This window comes from Alexandromys fortis, unplaced genomic scaffold (assembly GCF_014885135.2).
Source record: "Alexandromys fortis isolate MF-2015 unplaced genomic scaffold, M_Fortis_MF-2015_v1.1 scaffold_110, whole genome shotgun sequence".
NCBI classification, from domain to species: domain Eukaryota; kingdom Metazoa; phylum Chordata; class Mammalia; order Rodentia; family Cricetidae; genus Alexandromys; species Alexandromys fortis.
Window position 1 is genome coordinate 462,759 of NW_026068014.1, and position 12,239 is coordinate 474,997.

The 12,239-nt window shown below is 34.4% G+C and overlaps 1 protein-coding gene across 1 annotated transcript in view; it reads right to left on the reverse strand.

Annotated features, from left to right (window-relative positions):
• The window catches only part of LOC126513733 (pancreatic alpha-amylase), a 38,517-nt gene extending 31,310 nt beyond the window's left edge, over positions 1-7,207 (reverse strand). Inside the window, exons 1-9 of the mRNA XM_050162248.1 lie at positions 7,025-7,207; positions 6,353-6,499; positions 5,336-5,533; positions 4,611-4,841; positions 3,781-3,914; positions 2,941-3,063; positions 2,747-2,846; positions 779-897; positions 543-668 (exon numbers count right to left, since the gene is read on the reverse strand). Coding sequence (XP_050018205.1) covers positions 543-668; positions 779-897; positions 2,747-2,846; positions 2,941-3,063; positions 3,781-3,914; positions 4,611-4,841; positions 5,336-5,533; positions 6,353-6,499; positions 7,025-7,192 — 1,346 coding nt within the window. The 5' untranslated portion in view covers positions 7,193-7,207. The remainder of the gene's footprint in view (positions 1-542; positions 669-778; positions 898-2,746; positions 2,847-2,940; positions 3,064-3,780; positions 3,915-4,610; positions 4,842-5,335; positions 5,534-6,352; positions 6,500-7,024) is intronic.
• Positions 7,208-12,239: the final 5,032 nt, after the last annotated feature.

A 12,239-nucleotide genomic window follows, 5' to 3' on the forward strand; every position in this document is an offset into this window, starting at 1 on the left:
ATACATGCATCAAAATCAGAAGGGCAATAATCTACAACTGTAGAAAAAAACCTCAATTGCCTCCTGAGAAAAACCAACAGCCAGAGTAAGTAGACAAATGCACTGAAACTATTCATCACACAGAGGCAGAAAATTTAAGTTTAGATAACAAGGGAACAGAAAAATAAATAGTTGTGATGCAGAGCTAGGAGATGGGGGAAAGTATTTTGAATCTAATAATGTCCATACATTCACTGATTTTAAGACTTGCTGGATGTTTATATGCTTTGTACAGATGTCACATGAGTATATGATGAGAATATATGAATATGACAGTGTAAGAGTACACCACAAACAACAGCAAAACAAAATTCTACTTAAAACATAATCTATAAAAATGAAAAAACAATAGCAATCATCTTTTTTTCCCTACAGTTATCAGGTAAATGTGCTTCCTTTAATCCTTTAACGAAAATATTTTCAACTGCAATAGAGGAGGAAGCAAAAGGAAGTATGTAAAAGTATGAAAGTATACAATCCTACTTTAATTGATTTCCACTTACCAGTCGTCATTGTTAAAAACAATGAAGCCTTTGTTTCCTCTGCCAAAAGCTACTTGGTTGCTGCCATTATCCCACCAGTTTGAGAAAGGCTGACCATGGACTACGTTTCTGAAGGCAACCATGTTCCTAAAAGCACAATATCATGTGAAATGCTAGTACCTTTTGTATTGAACAATTTAAAACAAAAAGTTAAACAATTCTCTTATTAGACACAATCGGTAGGGGACACTCCCAACCTGATCTGGCGCCATCGATGTTCACAGACCCAGCCATTGCCACAAGTGGTGTCTGCATTTATTGTCACTTCTTTGGTTGCTCCATTGTCATTTGGTGGTCCAACCCAATCGTTGATATCCTTAATTACAAGAAAAAAATTGCAGGATTTTAAGATTTGTGTTGCATTTTCATTGCATTAACTAAAAAAGTTCTGCTTCCTGATTCTCTATGGTGTCTACTTAGTGTCTAACTTTGAAACAGTACTGAGTATTTCTCTAGAGTCATATTTCAGAGAAATATGACATTTTTATCATACACACTTTTATTCGCTCAGACTGTTTCCAAGCAATAACTTCGTAATATCCCTCTAATTTCTTTAGTATCACTAAAGTGGTAAGATTTAAAGTGTATCAGAAAGATTAAAGAAGAACAGAATCCAGTACCAACGGCTTTAGAAAACGCATTCAAGATACATGTCATCTATCCCTAAATCTCATCATCTATAAAATAGAAATATTGTTTGCTCACTATAAAATATCAATATCTGTAGAACTTCCTTGGCAAGTGTAATTAATTTTCAAATTAATATAAGCTTAGGTTTCATACCATCACTTAAATAAAAGTACTAATAAACATATTCTAATATTCTGTAATACATTTTCCAAAGTTTTAATATGCATTTCATGATTGCCAACACATTTACCCATCTTCCTAAAACAATTAAACAAACACTCTCTCTATTGACAATAGCGGAAAGGTCTCTCTTCTAAACAAAGAACTATCCAATTTAATGACCTACGAATCTGTGGTTCCTATCTGTTGGGTAGTTGTGTAGATGAGACACCAAACTGCTCGACATTGCAACATGCCAGGGAGAAGAACCCCTGTACTGTCTTCAAGAGCTTTACCCTCTATGTCATCTCCCCAGGCATTTGGTTGCTTTTTGAAATAGTTCAGTTAAAGTATTGCATGATATTTTTGTAATGCTTAGTATTCTTGAATCAGTCTTCAAATTTATTTGATTCATTTAACATAATTCATATATATGAATATTATCCATATATAGTAGTTAATCTAAGTTACACCAAATGATTTCTTTCCATCAAAATATTCTAAAAGTATTTACCAAATATTTATCTTCCTCAAGTTTTAAAGGCAGGTCTGGCCCAAAACTAAGATGGGGTAGAAGCATGCCACAATCCCCAGATTTTCTCACCCTGAGAGCAACAGGAGTTTGACTGCCTCCGCTCCACATGCCTCACCCATACCCCACATCCCCTGCCTGCTCTGCACCAACAAACCTCAACAAATAGACATCCCAGGGTGCTATCGTACCCTGGTGGATGTAGCAACTGATAAGCTCATGTTTCTCCAAGGCTATGAGGACTCGTTGCTGTATATCTGAATAGAAAAACATCCCAGGCTGGAAGTTCTTTCTTTTCTATATGACCTTATAAGTTTTCTTGCCCTGGCTCTTGCTGCTTCCATGTATACACATGAAGCACACTGGTTGTTCCTGCCCCCAACCAGTAAAATACCACCACAGGGGTCCAACCAGACTTTCTTTCTGGGTATAACTGTTCTTTGCCCTTTCTTAATAAAAGACCTGTCCTCCAAAAGTCTTTTGCTGTTCTTTCTGGTAATTCTTTCTGGTACTCCTTCAGCCCTGGCAAGTGTTCCCCAGGAATAAGGCATAATTCTAGTCCAACATTAAATGAACTTGGTTATCATCTTTACAGGTGTTCCTATGCACAATCTCTACATATCATTGATGAGGTAAGTACTATTAAACTCCTATGTTTTCCCTTTTGTACCTTGATCTCTACTTTTCAAGATCTTCTCATAATGATAAATGGTACTTTTATAATATACTTACATTACTAAAATTACAGTATATTAATATTTGGTGGCATTGTTTTATACAACAAATTTTGTGTGAAATTATAACCTCTTCCCTTTTATTGAAAAAAATATATATTTAAACTTACTTTTCCGTTCTCAAAATATCTTGGCCAATGGTAACTTGACATTACTCGTGTGAATCCATAAGGATGAGCCAACATAAATCCAACTGCCATTTTATAGAGTCTGAAAATTACAAAACAATATTATAGTAGAAGAATAGAAAATTTATCATCAATAAAGGACAAACAACAAAGCAGTGAAAAATGGTTTTGCCTACCTAGCATCCCAGAAGGTCAAGATGGATGCTCCTCCAGCTCCGTGACCTCGCTGATTATCATGGTTGTCCACAAAGACAAGGGCTCTATCAGAAGGCATGAAACCCCAACCTTCGCCCCAGTTCCTATTTATAAAAAATATGCATATATTATTCTTTTACAATACCTTCAGGTTACCTTAAATCTGTACCTCTTTTTGTAATCTATTTCCATTAAACTACTGATTCTACCACTAAAAGATTATTCCACAGGGAAAAAATTTCTTCCAGGTATCTGTATATACACATATGTAATTGCCTAACAGATCCCATGATTCTAGGTATGATAAGTTTATTTGTATTTCATTCACATTGCTCGTGTAAGAGTGTAATGTAGATAAACTCATGGAGGGTAAATATCCATATCACATTATGAAAAAAATGAGAAAAAATAAAAAGACTGAATATTACACTGTATTTTATAAATAGTTTGACATTTCAGATTAATTTATTGCAATATATAAGTGTAACAGTATGTTCACATTATAATTTTATTTGTGAGTAGAAGGGTTTTTAAAGTAATATCTTGACTTTAGCAGATTATAATTACCAAACTCTAGTTGGCTCATATCTCAGACAGAAAAAAAAAAATCTCTAGGTGATATTTTGTGTTTCTAGATGCCCTCTTGTTATTGACAATTAGAATGAAAATAATTAATTCCAGATGATTAATTGTAATTTAGACAGCAGTGAACCTTCTTGATAGCTAATTCTTGATAAATATTTAATAAATTAGAATATGATAATGTATTGGGGTAATAACACATAAGTGACAGACACAATAACAAAGCATGATGTATTTACCTTAAATAGGCCATCTTCTCTCCATTCCACTTGCGGATAACTGTGCCCAGTTTTGCTCCATATTTGAATTCTGTCACACGGCCATTTCCAAAGTACTCACTGCTTGTAAGTGCCTCACCACCCAGATCAATGACCTAGTAGAGTTATAGGGGAAACCGTCATTTTAATAAAGTAGTATTAAAATGTTCAATGTCAAAATAGTATCTTTTAAATTCTTTAGACTCTCGATGCTCAAATTGGTTCTTCTTATTTCTTTATAAAGTATATGCATCACTATTGAAAGAAATTTGCTGACAATGTCATTTTTGTCCAATAAAGAATATTTAAATATAATATATAATTTAAAATTCAGAAATTCAGACCTTCAAAGTACTTACCGAAAGATAAGTTCAGCAATTAAAATTCATTTAGTTTTCCAAAGATATCAAATACAAAACTGTGCTAACCTCTTCACATGAAAAATGTGTACATAAATATTAATCTGTTTGCCCAAATTTTATACATTGAATAATACCTCAGACAAGAGACAAATTCAGAAAGACAGGCTGGAGTCAATAACTAAGATTTTCTGCCTGGTGTAATCATCCCTGAGTATACACTAATTAATCCAGTAATATGGCAGCCTACACAAATTCTCTAACTCCTTTAAAGCCTTATTCTGGAAAAACATTAAGTCTATTATATTTAAATAAAAGGGAGTTAAAGAAATTGCACATTCAATAAGGTATTCAGATATTAACCTATAGAAATTATGTTTAATAAAATCTTCCATCCATCTTCTGGCTAGCAAATCTGATGTCATTTATATATACACACGTGTATTAATTTACCTCTTGAAAAATGAAAGGCCTGCTTCCTTCAGAGAACCATTGTGTATTTAGGTTATGCAGTTTATCCAAAATCGCCTTTATGTCTCCAGGCCACATGTGCTTAGCAGCATCAAGTCTGAACCCTGCTACACCCATGTTGATGAGACGGTTCATGTAGTCAGCCACCTTGCCACGAACATAATCTTTCTCAAGTGCAAGATCCAGAAGGCCAACCAGACGACAATCTCTGACCTATTGAAAGAAACAAATAAACAAGCCAAACAAACTGGTGATTGATTTAAATGTCACCTGTCACCTCACATTCCATTTGACTAGTCATATATCCACCAATTGGTCTATTAGGAAGCTTCATAAAGCCTATTCATGGGGCAGTGGGAACATTCACGTTCTACTGTGAATACACCCTACGAAGATTTTCCAGTATGGAGATTTAACTATGAGGAAATGACATAGGTAATATTATAGTTGATTGACAAAAGCACTGGTGTTCCTCTATCTTTTCCATTCTATATATCTTTCTCTTAATGTGGGACAAGAATCACACTTTGAGACATCAAATAACTAAAAGAATGTTAAAATGTTTTTGAAGATTTATTTGCATTTCTAATAATTGCATTTCTAGTAATGCATTATTTAAGGAATCTAAACTACATTTGCAAATAGTATTCCAAAAGTTCTATGTGCATACTGAGGAGAGAATTTTTTATGCTGATCATTCTCCTCACCTGAGCAGCATCATTGTAGTTTTCAATGCCTCCACTTCCAGTTCTACATTTGCCATCATTAAAATCCCAACCCGAGTATGGAACTCCAGAGAAGTCCCTGGTTTGTGGGTTGAAATAACTTCCACATGTACTGCTGGTCCCTGCTTGAGCCCCTTCTCCACACATGTGGTTAATGACAGCATCCACATAAATACGGACCTGAACAGAAAAGTGTGTTATTCAAATTAAAATAGAAATATAAAATGTATATATAGGTAAATGGATAGATAGATGATGGATAGATAGATAGATAGATAGATAGATAGATAGATAGATAGATATGCTGTTTTATAGTTTAATTTTAGACAAGACAAAAAAAATCAAGTGTGAAAGAAAACCAATGTGAAATGACAATCATGAACAGTCCTAATATTAGTATGGGGATTTATAAAGCTCGTAAGTGAAAACCCAAAAACTATTATCATTAAAATCAAATGAAACATGTTACTTTTAAATATATATATATTTATATTAAGAAAAATGGACATTAATTTTCTTAAAAGGAGTTAATGTGAGTCACTTTTAGTTGCTAAAGAAAAAAATGGTAGATACTGGTCATTATTTAAAGGAGAAATCGCTATTTACCATAAAAGTGAAAGTAAGTATTGCCCTTGAAATTTCTATTACTTGACTAGAAAATGGTTGCTAGAAAATGAGTGTGGTTACAATGATAAACAGTACAAGTTTTGCTGTATGGTTTGTTAAAACCACTACAAATGTTGTCAGTACAATGCAGAGGGCCTACTTGTGTTATTAAAGAAGATACAAAGTTCCCATCCCCCTAAACTTTTCTTTAAATGGCTCGTATTAAAGAAATTTTTTAAAAAATTGACCATAAAAGAGGAAGTTAATTTTGAGTTGTAGCTAAAATGTAAAGAAAAAAATTAAAGTCTGAATGTTTCTTTTCAAGAAGAAAGAAAACATAAGACAGAAAAAAAGTTTTTCAAATAACTTCAAAGGAAATATGACTTCACTTACCCCAACATTGTTACACCTAGTCACCATGTCTCTGAATTCATCTTCATTTCCAGACCTTGAACATATTTTGTAGCTAATTGGTTGGTATCTTTCCCACCAAGGTCTTGAAGGATTGTTAACTACAAGATTTTCATTGGGTGGAGAGACCTACAAATAAAACAATTAAGATTATCAGATTAGTTATGGTTTACTTTACATAAACAAATCCTGTAGAAAACTATGAATGAGGGCTGGAGAAATGGCTCAGTGGTTAAGAGCATTGCCTGCTCTTCCAAAGGTCCTGAGTTCAATTCCCAGCAACCACATGGTGGCTCACAACCATCTGTAATGGGGTCTGGTGCACTCTTCTGGCCTTGCATGTATTACACACAGACAGAATATTGTATACATAATAAATAAATATTTTAAGAAAAACTATGAATGATCCTGCAATTCTTAGGTTGTGTACTTGTAGATCTATATTTTAGAACAACTAAAAACATTGACAGCGCAATGGAGAGGGCCTCCTCGTGTCCTAAAACAAGATACAAACTTACCATCCCCTAAACCTTTTTCTTCCTCAAGATAGTGTGTGTGAAGTAAAACATTGCTTAAAAATAATCATAAGTGTAACAGAAAACACTTTTATATAACCACAGTGCACTCTGCATTTAAATTGTGAACCAATATTACCTGCACTCCTGCAAATCCTTTAGGAGCTAAGTATCTCTCACATTCCTTGGCAATATCAGCCCAGCGCCACTCGAACAGGTGGACAATAGAGCTTCGTCCATATAGAGTATGTGGGTCATACTGAGCCCAGCAGAACCCAATGAAGGAAAGCAGAAGGAAGAACTTCATGTTGCTATGCTGTTTTTAGTGTTTTTTTCTAACAACCACTTTATTCCTGAAAAATAAAAATTAGGGAAAAAAAGGGAAACAGTACAATGAAATAAAAGCTAACGTGGATCAATATTTGAGTACTAGTTATTTATAAACTGTAAAGGATTGCAAACAATATGGTCCACAGTTGCCTAAGAGCAAGAAAGAGAGAAATGCTAAACATCTAGGTTTTTGAATGTACTATCACTTACTAAGGAAAATAAAGGAGAACGTATCAGACCTGAGAAGAATAACAAGACTGATACAGGTTTAATTATTCCTCTGTCAATACTGATGCTCCTCTTTGTTCCTTCCCCCAACAAATTGCATGAACACTACCTTTAACAAAACTATACTTTTTCATATTTCACAGGCAATTCCACACTTCCATGATAATCCATGTTCTTCCTATGACCCACTCCCCTAAGGAAAATGGTACACATTCAACTGAAAAACATTTTTGTTTTAGTCTCCTTTTATATTTTCAGGTAAAATTAGTCAATGTTTTATGTGTGACAAGCTTCGGGATTATATTCTTGAATTGTTTGATTTGTATTATAAATATATTAATATTTACACATTACCCTTTCTGACCCAAACTGTAGTAAAGGTTTACATCAGACATAATATTCCTACTTCTAGAAAATGATGAGTTAATTTTCTTATGTTCTCAGTAAATGACTGTAATAGACATACACTAAGTTCCTCATTTTTCGCAAATGAACGCTATACCAGAAACTATATAGTAGAGTCAATTCTAAGACTTCCGTTATACACAAAAACATACACAGAACCAGGGTAACTAAGTCAATTTGGCTTATATAATAATTGACAATGGCAGAATTTGATAATATGTCTAACTGAAAGTCAGTGTATTTTTATTTCAGCAAAATTTCTGTTTTACTTTACAATACAATACCTATTAGTAGTAATTACTTGTTTAATCAAATTAAATGGAGAAAATTTCACAGCAACTCCACTAAAATCAAGAACATGAAAGGTTGTACACTCTCTCCATATCTATTCAATACAGTATTTTAAGTTCTAACTAGTGCAGTAAGAAAACTGATGGAGATTTGCAGATTATACCAGAGCATATAAAAGTGACCCCAAAAATTCCAGCAAGGAACTCCTAAATCTGATAAACATAATCAGTGAAGTGACTGGAAACAAGATTTAAAAATGACTAGCCCTCCTATTCACAAATGACAGACTGAGAAAAAAAAATCAGAGAAAAACTTTCACAACAGCCTCCAACAATACAAAATATCTTGGAGGTAACTCTAGCCAAGCAAGTGAACGACTTGGACAACAAAAACTTGAAGTCCTTAAAAAAGGAAAGTGAAGAAGATATCAGAAGATGGAAAGAGCACCATGCTCATGGCTCAGGAGGATTAAAATAGGAAAAGGAACATCCTACCAAAAGAAAACTTTCTTTTCTTCTTCAAAAATAAAACACAGTGTTGTATACCTGCTCAATTATTTATGGCCTGGGAGATCATGGGTCCTATGATAGTAGCTATTACCCATGCTTTGTTAAATACACATGCAGTTGAATTCCTTTCTACATATTTATGTTTACCACTAAAGATTGATGTATGTCTCTCCCTAGACAAAGAACTTTTTAGCAATAGGAGACAGTCAAAGCAATGACTCATAACACTTCAAAGGACTGAGCTCAGCCCCCACTCTATATTATCCACAATGGGCTCCAGAAAACATCATGGACGACGGTCTGGAAATACAGTAAGAGCTTGGGACTGGGCTGATGTTGCAGGCATTAATAGTGTCCTCTGCTCTTCCAGAGGACCTGTGTTTGATTCTCAGCACCGACATGTAATTCCCAACTCTCTGCAACTCCAGTTCTAGAGGATACAACTTCCTTTTCTAGCCTCGGAGGGTACTTCATGCACATGTTACAAAGATAAGCATGCAAGCAAAACATCCAAAAATATAAAATAATTGTTCATTTTTTAAAAAATATCTAAGAATTTGTTGGTTTTAATGTTGTCTTTGACTGATGAATCATAGTGGTAGGGGGAGAAGGGAAGGCTGAAGAGGAGCAGAGAGGAGAAGGATGGGGGTAGGAGAACTTGAGTGAATGGGATAGTAGAGGTGGAAGAAGGGCAGAGATGAGAGCAATGAAAGAGATATTTTGATTGAGGGAGCCATTATGGGGATAGTAAAAAAAACTTACACTAGGGAAATTCTCAGGAATCCACAAGGATGACCCCAGTTAAGACTCTAAGCAATAGTGGAGAGGGTGCCCGAACTGGCCTTGCCCTGTAGTCAGATTGATGAATATCTTAAATGTCAGATTAGAACCTTCATCCAGCAACTGATGGAAACAAAGGCACAGACCCACAGCAGAGCACTGATCTAAGCTTCCCAAGTGCAGTTGAAGAGTGAGAGGAGTGAGAACATGAGCAAAGAGCTCAAGACCATGAGGTGTTCATCCACTGAACCAGTTTACACGATGAGTACACTCACTGCAACAATTTATGTGAGCTAATGGGAGCTTACCAACTCCAGACCCTCTGAATGTGGGTGACAGTTGTATGACTGGGCAGACTGTGGTGCCACTTGCAGTAGCACCAGGATATAACCCTACAGCTTGTACTAGCTTTTTGGGAGCCCATTCTCTCTGGAGGAATATCTTGCTCAGCAAAGATATAGTAGGGAAGGCCCTGGACATTCCCCAAATCATATTTCTTATCCTCTCTGATGGAAGGTAGGGTAGAAGGGAAATGGAGGGAATGGGAGGAGGCTTGAGAGTGGGAACTGGGGTTGGTATGTAAAATATAGTTTGTTTTTTTTTATAAAAAATTAAAAAGAAGAATATAAGATCTGGAGGGCAGAGTTAAACACTGTAATGCCTTGCCTTATGGATTAAACATGATTTTGGAAGTGTAAACACATAGCAAATATGATCATATGCCCATGACTTGCACAGAGGAATAAAAAAAAAAAGAAGTTGGACTAGTTACAAAAGACATTAAAACTGTGGGTATAAGACTTAGAAAAGATAAAAGGGAAGGAAATCTGTTCACAATACCTTGTATATAAATAAGAAATTTTAAGTAATAATAATGTCAAATAGAGCTAAGGACATAGTCCATTGCCTAGTAAATATGTGGCTTTGAGTTCAAATATATATATATATACATATATATATGAATATTCAAATTTGATATCATCTAAACAAGAAAACAGTTTCTCTCAAGAATCTTAGATACTTAAATTTTCAAGAAAGCATGTACAATATTTATAGATACTTTGTAGTATCACAATACACATACACAGTGCATACTTAGGAAAACAGATTATGTAATGTTTCTTGGTCCTCATCATAACTTTTGTGGAGCCTCATTTCCTGTAGTGACTCAAAAGGCATTCGATAGGCTATTGTGAAATATAAATCACCTATGTATTGTAGGCAGCAATTACAGGTTTATAATAAGAATATGAGGTAAAAATGCTGACAACCCAAGCTTAGTAATTATTTGAATAGTATAATATTTCTTAAATATGCATAAAGCAAGTTAAAATATGTAAGAAAAAATAAAAATATTAGCTAACATTAAGAAATCTAACTGATGTGTGGCTTGGGCAGCTTGTAGGGACATTGACAGTGGAGCCAATATTTATTCCTAGACATAAACTGAGCTTTTGAAGCCCATTGCCTATGGAAGGATGACTTGCTTAGCCTAGACAGGGGAGCGAACATGCCTTTATCTGCCTCAAGTTATGGGACAGACTTTGTTGACTTCCCTTAGGAGGACCCACCCTCTCTGAGGAGTGGACAGGGGCTAGGGGGGGAATACATGGGAGGAGTGAGAGGAGAGGAGGGAGAGGGAACTGGGATTGATATGTAAACTAAAGGAAGATTGTTTAAAAAAAATAAAATAAAATATCTAACTGAAAATTAAACATAATATTATCAAAACCTTTTTAAATCAATCTTATAAAATGGGTGTCTTATTATTTCATGATAAATATTAAGGAAGAAGAACTCTATTATAAATTCAGAATTCCTCTTAATAAATCAAACTTAAATGTAGGCATTTAGCTTAAACTCTGCTTAGGGATACAGAAGTCATATAATTAGAAGAAACTTGGTCTAAATGTTAAAAAAAGTAGTAAACTCTAATTTTTATTTATATTTCTATATTTCCAGTTTGCATATGTAAATGCTAAGTCTTTGCAAAATTATTCATATTGGATTCTTCCTGAAATTGATGCCACACCAAGACATTATGAAAACGAATTAATGATGACCAACAAGAGACAGCTTACCTACTCTTGCCATTAGTAGTTTGTAGCCTAGAAGTCTCATAGTAAAATACCTTTATAATGAACAATTTAGTTTCAGGGTCATTAAAATATTAGAGTTTCTTTAATCTTCATATGTAATTTTATCATCTATAACTCATTGACACTATCTCTAAGTGTTGAAAGTGTCCATGCTTTATTTTTCCAGTTTTTAATATTCTAAAATGTTAGGAAGATAATATTACATAAAAATTATTGAAGTTATGGCTGCTTTACTTAAAATAATTCATAATTTCTCTGAATTGTACGTTGGATTCTGTCTTGAATCAGTAAGTATTTATCCACCAATACCACCCAACAGAAAAATATATAAACTTCTGCTTAGCATAAGTTGCACACGAAGGCCAGTACCCTAGGATTAAAGATAAGTTTTGAGCCAAGGCTCTGGAGTGTGTCCAACACAAACAGTACATTCTGTGCTGCGGGGCAAGCGAACACGATCTGTCAACAAACCGATAAAAGACCATGAAACCCTAAAACCTAAAAAGGACGGTGAAACCATTAAATAATGAAACACAAACAACGTTTACTTAAGTACAAACAGGTGGAAAGTAAAATAAAAAAATGCATGTAGTTTTAAAATTACCACAGTAACTCGTATAAATAAAAATCATCCAGACCTACCGTTTGTTCAGTGGTTGCCAGTTTATAAAACAAGTGGAATTTCAAAGTTTTGGTTTCAGTTTCTCTTCAG